We start from the raw sequence: 16,158 nt of genomic DNA, 5'->3' as shown, positions 1-16,158 counted from the left end.
ATGCAGGTCAGAACACAATACAGTACAGTAAAAAAAATCTGTTTGCAAATACAAGTGAATGTTTGCATGTCAGATCCTTAAATATATTAGTAGTTCGTAAGTGCAAGCATTTGTAAGTTGGACGTTTGTAAATCGGAGATCCCTGTATGTATAATCTGGAATTTTAAAAAGGTCAATAGCAACATACAGCAAAGATTCTTTCAAAGTTCAATAAATGTTTTAAATCTTCACACTTAACAGTATTGTCACAATAATAAATTGGGATTCCATTTCTCATACTTGAAAATTAGCAATGCCAATCTATTTGAACCAAACATTTTCACATTCAATTTCAATATGTGAGAAGCAAAATAAACAATGTAAAAATAAAATTGATCACTCAAGGGAGCAGTTCTACCCTTTAAAACAGAAATTATATTTTCATATTTTCCACCTGTTGTACATTTAACCAAAAATCACAATATTAAAATAAGTGATGCTATTATTTCAGATCAAACACATTTTAACATGTGCATCCTCAGATCAAACACTTTGCACTCCAGTGCTTTCCCCACATAATCAATACTCCTGACCCTGCTGTCCTGGTTTAAGCCAGGCAGCCTGCTACTGTTTTACACAGAACTCGGTGGCAATTATTTCAAGGATATGCATACAATGAAAATGTAATCTGTTGCAGAAACAATGATTACAGCATGTCTTAGAGTAAGATGCTCTGTAATTATCTTTGTATCACTTTGATACATTCAGGAATTAATAATTTTGATTAATGAGGCAACTACAAGATCACTGTCCTTTAAGTCTGTCTTGTGGCATCACAGAATAATGAAAGGTAAATGTGCAGCTGCACCAACAATATTTTGTCCTTTCCACCATCAGCCTTGCCCCTTCCTATCATTCTTTTCCCTCCCTATCATCTTTTCCCCTTCCTATCATACCTCGCCTCCCACAGCAATGAAGGCCCCTTTGGTCCTCACCTTCCTCCCCATAGTCTGAGTACGCAAAGGATCAAAAACTTCCACATCCAACATGAATACAAATATTCCCCTCCCCTTGTCAGCATTCCCTCAGGGACACGCTGATCCAAGCCTCTTCCAACCCAACAACACCACCCCATACCCCCACAGTAACTTCCCATACAATTGCAAAAGTTATAATACTTGCCTGTTTATCACTTCCCTCCTCACTATTTAAGGCCACAGACACACCTTCCAGGTGAAGCAGTGATTTATCTACACTTCATTCAGTATAGTCTATTGTATTCACTGCTCACTATGTGGTCTCCTGTACACTCGGGAGAGGAAATGCAGACTGGGTGACCACTTTGCTGAACACTTTCACTGTAAAAATAGCATTGAGCTTCCAGTTGCCTGCCGTTTGAATGCACCACTATATTCTGATGCCAACAATTATTTTTTCAATTTCCAAACTATACTTTATTCATGCAAAATGTTTATATACGTACATTGTCACTATAGCAGTTAGATTCTGTACAAAATCTTTACATACGTAGAACAAACAAACACAAAACATTTACCTATACAAGACTATATTTTCTTACATTTGAGGCACCACAAGGGTCCAATAATTGAACAGCTCTTATTGTACTTTGGTTGAAAAACCTCAGAAGGTGGTCTTTCCCCACTGTGCCTTGGCAGCAGCTGCCCCAAGCTTTAGTGCATCCCTCAGCATTTAGTCCTGGACCGTAGAATATGCCAATTTGCAACACTCAGTCAGGGTCAACTCTTTGCTCTGGAAGACCGACAAGTTTCGGGCAGACCAAAGAGCGTCTTTCACCAAACTGATGGTCCTTTAGGCACAGTCGATAATTTGTCTCGCTGTGCGTCCCAGAGAACAGACTGTACAGCACAGAGTCCTGCATCATGGATTGCTCAGGATGAACCTTGACAAAAACCACTGCATGTCTCTCCAGACTTCCTTTGCAAAGGCACATTTCAGAAGGACATGTGTGACAGTCTCTGCTTAGAGTCATAGAGATGTACAGCACGGAAACAAACACTTTGGTCCAATTTGTCCATGCCAACCAGATATCCTAACCTAATCTACCCCATTTGCCAGCACTTGGCCCATATCCCTCTAAGTCCTTGCTGTTCATATATCCATCCAGATGCCTTTTAAATGTTGTAACTGTACCAGCCTTCACCACTTCCTCTGGCAGCTCATTCCATACAAGCCTATGCCCTCTAGTTGGACTCCCCCACTCCAGGGAAAAGACCTTGATTACTTATCCTACCCATGCCCCTCATGGTTTTATAAACCTCTATAAGGTCACCTTTCAGCCTCCGACACTCCAGGGAAAACAGCCTCAGCCTATCCAACCTCTCTTTATTGCTCAAATCCTCCAAACCTGGCAATATTCTTGTAAATCTTTTCTGACCATTTCAAGTTTTATAGCATCCTACCAATAGGAAAGAGACCAGAATTGCATGCAATATTCCAAAAGTGGCCTAACCAATGCCCAGTGCAGTTGCAACATGACCTCCAACTCCTATATTCAATGCTCTGACCAATAAAGGAAAGCATACCAAACACCTTCTTCACTTGCCCTCCGCAGTTGCTTCGAGGGCAGCTTGTGGTGGCACACAGAGTCCAAGCGCACATGAAGGATCTCACAGTAGTGCCCTTCTCATCACCAGCCAAGCAATGTCTTGGTACTTGTTGGAAAGTTCTGGTGATGAGGCATTCTGCCAGATGATTTTGACAATCTGCTCAGTGAACATCATGACAGGGTCCAATGATACCATAATTTCTGAATCAGGCCTGCTGCAGTTCTCAACAGAGGCTCAATGCAAGCTGGAGGAAAAACAGCTTATCCTCTGCCAAAGCACACTACAATCCTCAGGACTCAACACTGAGTTTAATATTTTCAGAACATGAACACCCTCCATTATGTTTGTTACCCTTACTCACACCCTTGCATCTGGTCTAGTATGGGTTGCTCCCAGCACAGAGTTCTCATTTTCAACCATTTGCACTTCTCATTAGCACCCTTCCCAGCATTTGTTTCTCTCAGTTTATCATCAGCAATCTCTTTGTTTTCTATCCCTTTCCTCTCTCTCTTTGGACCTGCTATCCATGTACTTTATTCTCTCCCCCACCCCATTGTCAACATAAATACCACCCTTTCCAAGCCAAGGTCAGTTCAAACAAAAGGTTACTAAACTCTAAACACTAACTCTGTTTTTCCTTTAAACCTGTTGAGTTTGTTCAGCACTTTCTATTTTTGTTTCAGGGACATTCAGCTCTTTTTCTCATATTGCCTAATCAACCCGGTCAGAAATGACATTATACGCCTTGGTAAAAGCTGGGAATTGTACCCCACCTCCTGGTTCAGAGTAGGGACATTACCAATTACCACAACAGTCCACCGAAAATGTGATAACCACTACACTAAAGAAATGGAACAGAAACTCACCTCTTGATATCTTGTGATCAACCTGTTGAGAGTTACTATACACCTCTAGAGGAGATGGGACTTGAACCCAGTTTTCCTCTCCTAGAGGAAGGGACACTACCACAGATCCTCAAGAACTAGTTCAGACCTATAAAGGTCTCTGATATACAATTTACAAGACACAGTTTACAACAACGACTGAGGCAAGTATCTTGGTTATTCAGGCAATCCTTGTATACAAATACAAGAATTAACTTCTCCAGAAGTGTATGCAGAGTTCAATCTCACATAATCCCTACTTGTTCCTTCAAATATAATACAAGAGGAGGAATACTAGTGGCAGAGTCTCCAGCTTACCAGACTGTGTCACCCTGTACACAGGACAACTTTCAGTTATCTTCTGCTTTATTAATAACACAAAAGCAAGTTATATTATCTGTGTATTATCAAATCCCAAACTGAAAATTGTCATTAATGTAAACACATATGGGCCATTTGCTGAAAAATAACCTCCTTGATAAGACAATTATTTAAGCTGCTGTTTCTGGCTAAAAAGATAGATTAAAAAGTTCAAAACATTCTAAGACCACTTAAGATTTGAACCATTCTTGATATGAGAAGCAATGCTCTCACTGGAAAATAGTTTGAATCTTGCTCTCCGTTCCTGGTTCTCCTGATATATGGCACAGCTAACACGTTTAAACTGACACAAACCTCTTCGCTCAGTGCAGACTCAAACTATTTAAATTAGAGATGCGTTTAGATGAACCTTTAGAAATAGTACTTTTACTCATTTTCATAGAAAGCACATATAAGACACTTCAATTGGAATTAGCAAAACCAAATTAAAAACCAGAAACTCAAAACATGCTCCAGGTAGTATTTTATTGTGAGCTATGTATTCAGGAACATGGGTAATTTTCTGTATGAGAACCCCTGACTAATGTATGGATGCCTCACATTCGATGATCTGCCCTGTATCCCTCTCCATTCTGTGGCTGGAGCACATATTTAGTCAAGAATGGTGCACGACACAGGAGGCCTGAAACAATATCGACACTCTAATTCAACTGGAGTAGTTATATACCATAACAGCATTTTTTTTTCATGAGATTTGGGTATTAATGTCCATTTCTAACTGCTCTCTGAGAACAGTTAAGACTGAATCATATGGATATGTGTTTAGGATTGTAGGCCAGACCAGGTAAGGATGGCAGATTTCCTATTCTACAGGACATTAGTGACCCAAAAGGGTTTTATTTTGATAACTAACTTTCAATTGCGGAGTTTCCTTATTAATTGAATTTAAATTCCACCAGATTAGTAGTCCCGCTCTCCCCAATATCAAATAAATCTCTAATACGGATAAAGTTGTCTTTATTTGTTTACCTGCAGTACTCTTGCTCTGCAATCAGTAAATCAGCCGACAATCGTTTGCTGCAGTTTTGATGGGTGGGAAGATTCATGTGTTTCACAGTGACCCGAATTCCATTCCATGTTAAACTGAATCAGAAATAATATTAAATGTCTGACAACTAAGCCAATGTAAAGCAAATTGCCACAAAGATTTTGGCTTCTTTACCTTTCACATCTGAAGTTTATGTCCTCAGATCTCCCCGGCCAATCAATAAATTCATTCAATGAAACACACAAAACAAGACAGTCTCTGATTGGGTGTCCAAGAAGTGTGAGTTGACTGATCCGAATCAGGACATGGGTAAAGGATTGTAACTGGCCTCAGCATGATGAAGGTATGAACTAGTCAGGATTCCTGCTCAGGTTTACTATTCAGGGAGCTCTGGTGGAAGCTCATTTTGGTTGTCTCAGGTCAGAACAATATTAAGCTCAGATCTTACATCCATGCAATCACCCAATACAGACTCAAACATGAAGAACGACTCGGCAAGATGGCAGCGATTCTGTAGAACTCCTATGGACAGCTCTGCCTAACAGCTAAGGCATACTGGTGTGTTTTGCCATCCCTGGCCAACTTATGTGGTGGAATTATTAGTTTAAAACTTTACAGAACACATATTTGTTAATATTTGGGAGTGGGAAGGATGCCAAAGAGAAAAGGAGCAAGCAAACAGCAGCAGAGAAGACACTCCCCTGAAGCACTTACAACACCAGAGGCTGCAGCAGCAGCAGCCTCTCCTGAACCCCCCGGGGACCTGACAGACTCACAGGAATTGGCTGTGGCGATGGAGAGACTTACCTTGAAAGTTGGGGCTGCGATTGAGGAGATCCGTGGGGAGGTTCGTGCCTAGGTCCAACCTATTGCTTCCATGATTCAGAAGCATGAGCAGGAGATCCAGGGCCTCGGGGAGAGGATGGAGGAAGTGGAAGGTCGAACTAAGGCCTTGGAAGCTGTGATGGAGTCCTCATCCAGTCGGATCCAGGTGCTGGAGCAAGAGATGCGGGCCTTGCACGACCATATAGACAACCTTGAAAATCGAGATCAGAGGATAAATCTCCGAATTGTCGGGCTCCCTGAAGGTGAGCAGCCAGTCAGCTTCTTTAAAAGCTGGCTGCCGACGTTTTTGGGCCTTCACATGGAGTCCAGCAGGTTACAGATTGAAAGGGCGTATCGGGTTACAGTGCATAGGTCAGGGTCGGTGCAATGCCCCTGCTCGGTCCTAGTGCACTTCCACTCATATAAGGACAAGCAAAAAGTCATAGAAGCTTCCAGATCCCTGGGAAAAGACCCGGAGGCACTGCTGTACAAGGGGTCAAAAATTATGTTTTTCCAGGATTTCTCTGCAGCTGTAATTTGAAAGAGGAAGTCCTTCGATTAAGAGGCTGAGGAACCTCGGCATCCAGTACTCCATGACACACCCCACAGTACTTCGTTTCAGTCACGAGGACTGAGTTTATACATTTGACTCGGCGGATAAAGTTAAAAACTTTGTAGACACTTTAAAAATAGACGGATTGGCCTGAAGAATACGGTTAGTGTTTATTTCTTTTTCTATCTTTCCCCATGTTTTCCCTTCCTTTTTTAAAATTTCTTTCTTTCTCCCTAATAATTTCCTTTTTGGAAAGGGGGGACAAGACCTTGGAATAAGTTGTTCCTTTTTTTTAATAACTGGATTTTCTGATGGGAAATTTTGTGAATGCTCTTTGTTGTCTCTCCCCTTTTTTTGTCTGTTCTGTTTCTCTTTTAGTCACAAATAGGGGTGACATGAAGCCAGGAATGGGTGGAGTGCTCATCCTGACTTGGTCTTTTTTTCTGTTGGCTTAAGGATCATCTCCTTGTTTTTTTTCTGGCCTAAGGCTGGGGCACAGTCTGGGTTTGAAGGAGCTGTGAAGGAGGGGATGGTAGGGTGAGTGCCCCCTATGGGCAGGGGGAAGAGTCTTCCATTCAAGGTTTTATAGTTGGTTTTCTTGTAGTTTTTTGGTAGTAATAGTTGTTTATAGTTATGATAGAATAGGTTTTGTATATATAGTTCTTCGACACTATGAGTCTTTATTTACTTATGCTCGGTGCTTTGTAAACAGGGTTCTCCCTCCAAGGGGTTCAAGGGTGTCTGAAAGGGGATATGGCTAAGCGTCTTATTAAATGGTGCACCTGGAATATTAAGGGAAGTCATTTGCCTGTTAAAAGGAAAAAAGTGCTTTCTAGCCTTCAGAGGGAAAGGGTTGATATCGCTTTGTGCTGGAAACCCATCTTGATGATGGGGAACACCTGAAATTACAACGGGGGGGGGGTTGACCGGGTATTATTTTCATCCTTTACTACTAAATATATGGGAGTGGCGGTTCTTATCCAGAAAAATCTTCCGTTCACATTATTAGAGCAGGTGAAATATGAGCAGGGACGGTTTGTGATACTTAAAGCCCTGATACATGTGGAGGAATATGACATTTTAAATGTCTTCTGTCCTCCGGCACATCCCCTCAAATTTTTGATTAATGCTTTCTCTAAGTTGAGTGCTTTTGGAACACGGCACATTATTATAAGGGGGGATTTTAATTGTCTTTTGGACCCGACAGTGGACAGGATGCCTTGTAGGCCCCCAACTATTTCTTCGCAGGCCAAGCAGGTGGTTGACTTATACGAGGAGTTGGGGCTGGTGGATATTTGGAGATGTCTTCACCCTACAGGCAGGGACTTCACTTTTTTTTCAAACCCACATAAATGTCACACGAGGATTGACCTCTTTCTGGCTCCCTCAGCCCTTCTGGATTCGATTATCAGTTGTAATATTAGTAATATAGCTATCTCTGATCACGCAGTAGTATATTTGGAGGTTAAGGCCAAGAGTGAAGGGCTAGGTTTGCAGCACTGGCATTTGGACCCTTTTCTCTTTAACGATTCCAAATTTGTGGAAAACGTTTTGAAGGAGTTTCAGGAATTCTTGACTATCAACTCAGGCACCGCTAGTAGTCCGTCTACGCTATGGGAAACTGCTAAGGCCTTTGCCAGGGGATTAGCTATTTCCTATTCGGGCTAGCTGGAAACGACAGAAGGAGGAACAGCAGCGTCTACTTGAGACACGGTTGAAAGCCGCTGAGGCGGCACATTATGCGCGGCCTTCGGTGACTAAACTACAGCGGATCATGGCCCTCCGGGCTGCCTTGAATTCAATACTGACACAAAACGCAAAGAAAGAACTTGCTTTTGCTAGACAAAGGCTGTTCAAATATGGGGATAGGTCAGGGAAGTAGTTAGTGTACCTGACTAGGAAAAAGTGTGCTCCCCAATCCTGATTATGCAATCAGAGACAGCGCTAGGGTCCTTACAAATGATGCTAAAAAGATTAATGAGGCTTTTTGGAGCTTTTACTCTGAATTGTATTGGTCTGAAGGTTGCGAGGACAGGAGGGCTAAAATGGAGACCTTTTTTAAGAACCTGGACCTCCCGGGGTAACCTTGGAACAGGCCTCTCTCCTTAATGCCCCCTTGACAGTTCAGAAAATACAGGAGGAAACTAGGCAACTTCAGAGTGAGAAAGCACCTGGCCCTGATGGTCTCCCGGGTAAGTTTTATAAGGAGTTTATAGGGATTCCGTCAGGGCCGATGTTGGAGATGTACAATCACTCCTCTTTGCATGAATGCCTATCACCATCTTTGAGAGAAGCTAATATTTCCTTAATTCTTAAGAAGGGGAAAATTCCTGAGGATTGTGCCTCATACAGGCGCATCTCTCTAATAAATTCAGATTTCAAGGTTCCATCCAAGATCCTGGTGCTGAGATTGGAAAGGGCGTTGCCCAATATTATTAAAGAGGACCAGACAGGATTTATAAGGGGCCGTAAGTCCTCAAATAATATTAGAAGATTGCTGAATATGGTCCGAGTTTGTCAGCAATGATCGATTCAGGGGTTGGCGATTTCCTTAGATGCAGAGAAAGCATTTGACCGGTTGGAATGGCGTATCTTTTTTATGTCTTAGAACAGTTTGGGTTGGGTGGAGGTTTTATATCGCCACCTTCTGGTCACAGTCATCACCAATGGGATGAAGTCTGGGAATTTTAGGATTGGCAGAGGTAGTCAGCAAGGCTGCCCCCCTCACCATTGTTGTTTATTTTGGTGATATGAGCTGCTGGCAGAGGCCATTAATCAGAATGTCCACATAACCGCTCCAGAGGTGGGATCAAGGGCACATGAGATTAACACTGTATGCGGATGATGTCCTTCTGTTTTTATCGAACCCAATCACCTCCGTACCCCATTTGATACAACGTATCAATTCATTTGAGGCTATTTCAGGATATAAGATTAACTTTACAAAATCGGAGGCTATGCCTTTGGAGAACCTTAAGGATGTGCCAGAAGTTGAAGGTGGCCCTAAGTTCCCTTTTAAGTGGTCACGGGCAGGGTTCCAATACCTAGGTATTTTTATTACCCCCAAGTTTGATCTGTTATTTAGGGCTAACTTTGCTCACTTGCTCGACCATATTAGGCGAGATCTCCAGAAATGGGAGGCTTTTCCAATTTCATGGCTGGGTCAAATATCTCTCATTAAGATGAATGTTCTTCCTCGTTTGCTTTATCCCACGCGTATGCTCCCTATAATGTTTCCCAGGTCAACGCTGTGGAAGCTTATGGGGTGGTTGGTTCCTTTATCTGGCATCGTGGGTGGCCCCTCATCAAACTTACTAAATTGCAGTTGCCTCAAGGAGGGGGAGGAGTTGATTTCCCAGACATCAGGACGTATCAATTGAGTTCCCTGCTGTCCTTTGTCTGTGGTTCAGTAGGTAATGATCCAAACTCAATATGGCTGGATATTGAGGCGTCCCAGGCAAAGTGACCTCTTATTAACCTGTTGTTCATGGATAAGAGATGAGGACAGTTATGGACCACTGCCGGAACCCCATTGTCATTAGTACAGTCAAGGCATGGAGGGCGATGCGTCAGAGTAAGAGTTGTTTATCCAAGACTTCGCCACTTACACCTATAGTTGGCATGCCAAGGTTCCGACGAAGGATGATGGACTCAGGGTTCAAAATATGGGCAGCGAGAGGAGTTTCTAGTTTGGGAGACTTATTTGAGGAGGAGGTTATGATGTCTTTTGAGCAACTGAGCCACAAAGACGGGTTGCCTATAAGAGTCCTTTTCTATTTTCATAGGTTAGGGATTTCATCCAGAAGAAGACTACGCTTCTCACTAAGCCTTATAAGCCTGATACGGAGAGGTTGCTGCTACGTTCCACAAGCACCCTTTCGGCTAGTGCCTCTCTATCGCCTGCTGGGTGGCAGGGCCTGGCAGGATATTAACCGGTTATGTGAGATCTAGGAGCAAGAGCTGGGAGTGGAGATCTCTTCTGAAACATGGGAGAACATATGGGATAATACGTGAAAGATCTCATTCTGTAATAGAACATGTGCTATGCAGTTAAAAGTTTTGCACAGGGCTCATCTGGCACGAGACCATGTGGCGAAGTTTAAAAAAGGGCATCTTCAGTGCGCCCCAAATGTAAAGTAAGTGTAGGTACTCTTACCCATTGCTTCTGGACATGTCACACACTCTGTGTTTATTGCAGCGCTGTGGCGGGAGAGATAGGGAGGGTATTGAGGACTGAAGTCAAAGTCGACCCGATATCTCTCCTCTTAGGTCTACCAAATTTACCATCTTTAGATGGGCATGGGAAGAAACGATTTAATATTCTTGCACATTGTGCATGGAAGAATATTCTGATGAACTGGGTGTCTGAGAACCCACCGGGCTTGCTAGGATGGCAGAAATTAATTATGGAGCACATTCCCTTGGACCGTTTTTTACAAACATGGTGCACCACACAACAGACCATTTTTTAAGACATGACAGTGTTACTTGAGTTATTTGGATATAGATTTGTCAGCTATCTTAACAAGGGCGTTTGTTTAACCAGGATGGTTAGATTTGTCAAGCCCTGGGCCCTGGAGGGGGTCTCCTGAGTTAATACGGGTGTATGTACAATGTTCCCGTTCCTTTGTTTGGGAGCTTTGCGCCGAGCACAGCTGTTCTGTATTTTGTGGATTTTTTTTGTTTATTTTGCTTTTCTTTTTTGTCGTGTTACTTTGCACAGTGTAAGGGTTTGTTTTGTATTATAGTAGTTAGTAGACAATTGTTGTATCGTAATTTGTGGTTTTTTTCTTTTTATTATACTGATATTTGTTATTGATTGTATTTGTCAATAATTTTATATGTTTGTAAAGTTTTTAAAAATTGCTAATAAGTATATTTACAAAAAAAATGAAGAACAGCCACCGGGCAAGGTACCAATGGGCTACTATTGAAATGAAACAATTTTGCAGCAAAGAGTCAACGTCTTCAAATAGCTCAAAGGGTGAGGGAGAGTAAAGGCAGAAAGTTAGTAAGAAACTCAATATTTCAATCGTGTTTTGAGTAGATGTAGATTCACATATCATCAGAAAAGTAAATATTTTTCTGAACACAGCTCTCCATATGCAAAAAGATATTCACAATCCACAATATACATTTGTCCTTCTGACATAGTACTCAGAATAATATATATTATTCCTAGATCATTACAACTGTGAAATGCATTTGACATTGTCATGAAGATATGGGTGTACTGTACCATTAAGAGAGTTAAAAGCTAGCAAAAACTACCTGACAGTACTATCTGAGAAAAGATACAAGGTAACATGTGATCCAGCTACTGGAGTAGCTAGGGTAGCTGGTTGCCTGGAAACAACAAAGCAGATTTGAGTTAGGCCAATCACTTTAAATTATACCGCGAAAAATACCAAACTCCATTTCAGTTTGAATTTAGTATATTGACAATCTTGAAAGCCAATGACACAATTCGAAACTTTGGGGGTATAAGACTAGAGAAAATTGACTAGTTGAGAAGAGAACTGCCAAGCTACCAGCATGTAAAGATGCTCTGAAAACTAGCTCTCTTAAAAGGTACTTTTATCAATCAATAACCTGTGAAGCAGAATCCCCAAGAAGAAGAAAAGAAGATTTTACATCAAGCTGGTTTTTGAAAAGTTGAATTTTGGTAAATCTTAATTGAGGGGGGGTGTTTATCAGACTAATATTATGGAAGGGAAAGTAAAAGATAAGTGAGAGAAAGGAGTTGTAAACAGTTGTCAGTTAATTATTCTCTGTTAAATTTTAAGAAATAAAGTTGTTATTTTTACTTTAACTAGTTCTTGGCCTATCAAATTTTCACAGATTACTGCACAGGATAAATCTTTTCTGTGTTGCTGGGTTAAATTAAGCAGGGAGGGTTCAACCCATGTCGTAAAAATATAGCAATATAATATACTCTAAAAGCTTACTTGGTCATTGTTGTGTAAGGTCCATTTGTATACGAAAAGGTTGGTTCATCATCTGCCTGCACCAATTCCTTTTCATTAACAATTGGGATGGAAGCAAGGTAAGCTAACTGTGCTGGTCCATGTAGACAGAACTGCAAATGCAAAGATATAAAATAAGAAAGTAGTGTGCAGCTCTCCCAAGGAGAGAAAAAGTTTTTTCAAAAGCTTCAGGAAAATGGCTCTCTCATTCAAAACCTAGAAATATATTGGATTTCATTTTCTAATTTTTAATATGTAATTTATCTGTTTACACGTTTCATCTCAAATGGCTGGTAAAAGGGTAATGGCAATAACTGAGTATTCCAATCCTTGACATTAATACTATACACAGGCAGCTTTTTATAAATAAAAAGATAGCAAACACTGTAAAAACAGGGAAATGTTATGCACTGAAACATTAGATCCTATGTCAGATGTTCTCAAACATGTTCAGGATTTCACAAGAATAGAGGAAAACCTCCCATACGGTTATGATGTCTATTACCATGCTAACCAGGAGAAACATTCCTTTTAGTTTCCAATCTTATTAACCCAGTAATCAGAGAAAACTTTCCAGATCTTGAAGCACTTATTAATACTGCTCATTTTTACCAAAGTTATATACAAATAGAATGAACCAAATTTACTTTTACTACAATTATACAAATCTTTAACTGGGGTTTTGCAGATATGTTCCAAAACGCCAGAATACATCTCCCTATAAATACAGCTACTGGATTATTATGGATGAGCAAATCTTCATGCTTAATCAGTTTATACAAGTGGTGACTATGACTGAACCCTAGTTTTAACTGGAAGTTATTTGTGAGATTCTGATGTCAGAAAGTTTCCAGAAAAAGATACTGAGTAGGTTTCACTCTGCGCTTCATCAGTTATTCAGTTTCAAAATGGAATAATCAAAGCAGAAAAGGCATATTTTTAGCTTTTTCTTTTTATTTCAGATTACCAGCATCTGCAGTATTCTGATTTTATACTGGTTTATTACAAGTTTGCTACTGAAAAAAATTAAGGAGGCAGCAAAAAAAAAGTCAGTTTCAAAAAGCAAAACTCATGATGAAAGCTATGAATGTTTATATGTTCAGTTTTAAACACGTATCCAGATTACCTTCCCAAATCCAAAGCACTGAACTCTCTGTGATGAAATACTTTTATCTTTAGGGATGTTGAGAAACTCCATGTCTTTGTTCCTTAAAAACACAAGATAATAGTTGACAAAGATACAATTAATATCATATCATACATTGTTAGGTGCCCCATAATTTTTTGGTAAGAATTAATGTTTTATTCTTAAGAGCATTTTAAGCAGGCCGCATGTGAACAGACAATGCAGCAAAATACAGTTACTGCATATATTGATGTAAGGATTAGGATTAATTGTGAAGTTTCCACAGACATATGGTTTTCTATAGTTCAATGGCAAAGGCATTTTACCACAGCAAAGAGTCAATTCATCCCACAGAGGAAAGGAATTGAAGCTGGGATGGACTGGTCAGTAACGTAACATTCAATCCCTGACACTTACTTTGTCTGCTCTTATCCCAGGCAACAAGCCATATGAGGCAAATGGTGCAAACCATTATTCAACACCAAAGGCGATAATTAAAACATATTATGCACATATTGCCTGACTAAAGCAACTCATAGTCATAGCAACTCATACAGCACGAAAATAGACCCTTCGGTCAAACCAGCAGTTCAGGCAGCATCCAAGTAGCTTCGAAATGCTGCCTGAACTGCTGTGCTCTTCCAGCACCACTAATCCAGAATCTGGTTTCCAGCATCTGCAGTCATTGTTTTTACCTTCGGTCAAACCAGTCAACACCAAACATAATCCCAAAACAAACTAAACCTGCCTGCTCCTGGCCCATATCCCTCCAAACCTTTCCCATTCACATAGATATCTTTTAAATGTTGTAATTGTACCCACGTCCACCACTTTCTCAGGAAGTTCATTCTACATGCGACCTACCCTCTGTGTAAAACATTTAACTCTTTTTTTAAAATCTCTCTCCTCACACATTAAAAATGTGCCCCCTAGTCTGGAAATCGCCCATTCTAGGAAAAAAAACCATTAACTCTCACATTCAGTTTTGCTGCAGTGTTATCAGTTTTCATTACCAATTCACAGTCTGCAACAAAAGTCAAAAAGATGGACAACATTGCCAAAAAATTTACTTCAGTTTTTTTTTCAAAATGTACACTTTATTTAGAAATTTTGTAGAAGTACACTGCAAAACATTTCAACCTGTAAATTGTGGGAAGTCAAATAAAACTTAACTCATCTCCATGGCTCATCTTTCACTCTTAGGTGCCTCAATACAATTGTAATATTCTTAATAATTAGAATATACATGTAAGCGAGGAATGCAGCCTAAAAGCAAAACATTTCAAACTGAAAATTTCAGAAAGTACAACAGATTGCAACTTGTCTCTATATACTACACTCCATTTTGAGGTGCCTCAATAGAATTTCAATACTTCACACATACACTTCTTGTAAGAAACACAGCCCAAGGGGTTCAACAGTTTCCAGTCCCTCTGTGTATGATGGCTGAAAGGCATTAGCTACTTTTTCCCAATGTTCCTCTTCAGCAGTTGTTCCAAACATTGGCATATCCCTTGGTAGATAGTTCTAGAACATATAATGTGATAATCTGCCACACTTGATCAAGGACAAGTCTTTGTACTGGCAGACCAGCAGAATTTAGATCAAGGAACATCTTTCATAAAGTTGATGGTTCTCCAGCTGTTGTTGGTCATCTTGGTGCATCTAGTGTCCTGCATCATGGAGCAGCTGGGAATGAATCTCAACAATACCAATTACATCACTCTCCACGCTTTCTTTTACAAAGGCACATTCCACAAGGAGGTGGACAATAATCTCTTGCCAGCATTGCGACTTTGAGGACAATAAGGAGGCAAGCCTCAAGGAGTGTATGAAGGAGCTGATGGAGACAGACTTTCTTAATATCAGCTTGAGATTTTGTTTGAAAGTTCCGGCAATAAAGAATTCTGCCAAAAGTCTACTCATGGAACCAACTGACAGAATCTACTATCTCCTTTTCCTAAGTAGAGGTCTGGAGAAAGATGCAGATTTTTGTTGAGGTTCGTCCTGAGCAGCTTTGTAATGCACGACTCCTTGCTGTACAGTCTGTTCCCTGGGACCATCAACTCAGTGAAAGATGCTCTTTGGTCTGCCCGTAATTTGTTGGTTTTCCAGAACAAGGAGTTGATCCTGACCAAATGTTGTAGATTAGCACAGTTCAAGGTCGAGGAGTACGTGCTGAGGGACTCACTAAAGCTTGGTGCAGCTGCCAGCGAAGCACAGTGGGACAAGGCTGGCTGAGGTCTTTCTGCCAAAGTCAAATGGGGGTCTGTTCAGTTACCAGACCCTCTCAGTATCTCAATTACATAATCTTGCACAAATAAGAGATGCCTTTGGTTTGTTTGTTGGATAGATATTTGTTTGTTTCCTTGATATGCAACTGTACAGGAACAAACTGTGTTTGTGAGTATGCATAAACACACATTTTTATGAATATATTATATTTTTTGAATAAAAAAAACTTCCATGTACAAGGAGGCTTTAACCTGCATGGGATTGTCCACATCCTGCATATCAGTATTGACAAAAGAAGTTACATACAACATGTAAATGGACATTGCAGACAGGACAGTCCTGGTGAGTTCAGATTTGATCGAATTGTTTCCAATTCCCACCCAGTGATTGAAACTGGACTACCAATGCTTATATAAAGGAAGTGGATTCAATATGGATTCTCTCCACAAACCCTGTTTTTGAAAGCCCACCCATCACACAGGTGTGCAATATTCAGTCACAGGCCATTTCCTGATTTACACTGATGGAAAATGTGTGTCCTTCCTACTGTTCCGCATTCAGGTAATCGTACCATTGAACATTATCCCCAATATAGTATAGGTTTTGTAAAAGTGGATCACCAAATCTGGAGCA

General features: G+C 40.6%; 1 protein-coding gene across 1 annotated transcript in view; it reads right to left on the bottom strand.

Moving 5' to 3' along the window:
* The window catches only part of tex14 (testis expressed 14, intercellular bridge forming factor), a 161,038-nt gene that overhangs the window by 80,080 nt on the left and 64,800 nt on the right, over positions 1–16,158 (bottom strand). Inside the window, exons 6-8 of the mRNA XM_072589188.1 lie at positions 13,291–13,372; positions 12,147–12,277; positions 4,802–4,915 (exon numbers count right to left, since the gene is read on the bottom strand). Of these exons, the coding sequence (XP_072445289.1) occupies positions 4,802–4,915; positions 12,147–12,277; positions 13,291–13,372 (327 nt within the window). The remainder of the gene's footprint in view (positions 1–4,801; positions 4,916–12,146; positions 12,278–13,290; positions 13,373–16,158) is intronic.

Source organism: Chiloscyllium punctatum, chromosome 19, assembly GCF_047496795.1.
Source record: "Chiloscyllium punctatum isolate Juve2018m chromosome 19, sChiPun1.3, whole genome shotgun sequence".
NCBI classification, from domain to species: domain Eukaryota; kingdom Metazoa; phylum Chordata; class Chondrichthyes; order Orectolobiformes; family Hemiscylliidae; genus Chiloscyllium; species Chiloscyllium punctatum.
This window is presented reverse-complemented; position numbering and strand designations above follow the sequence as displayed.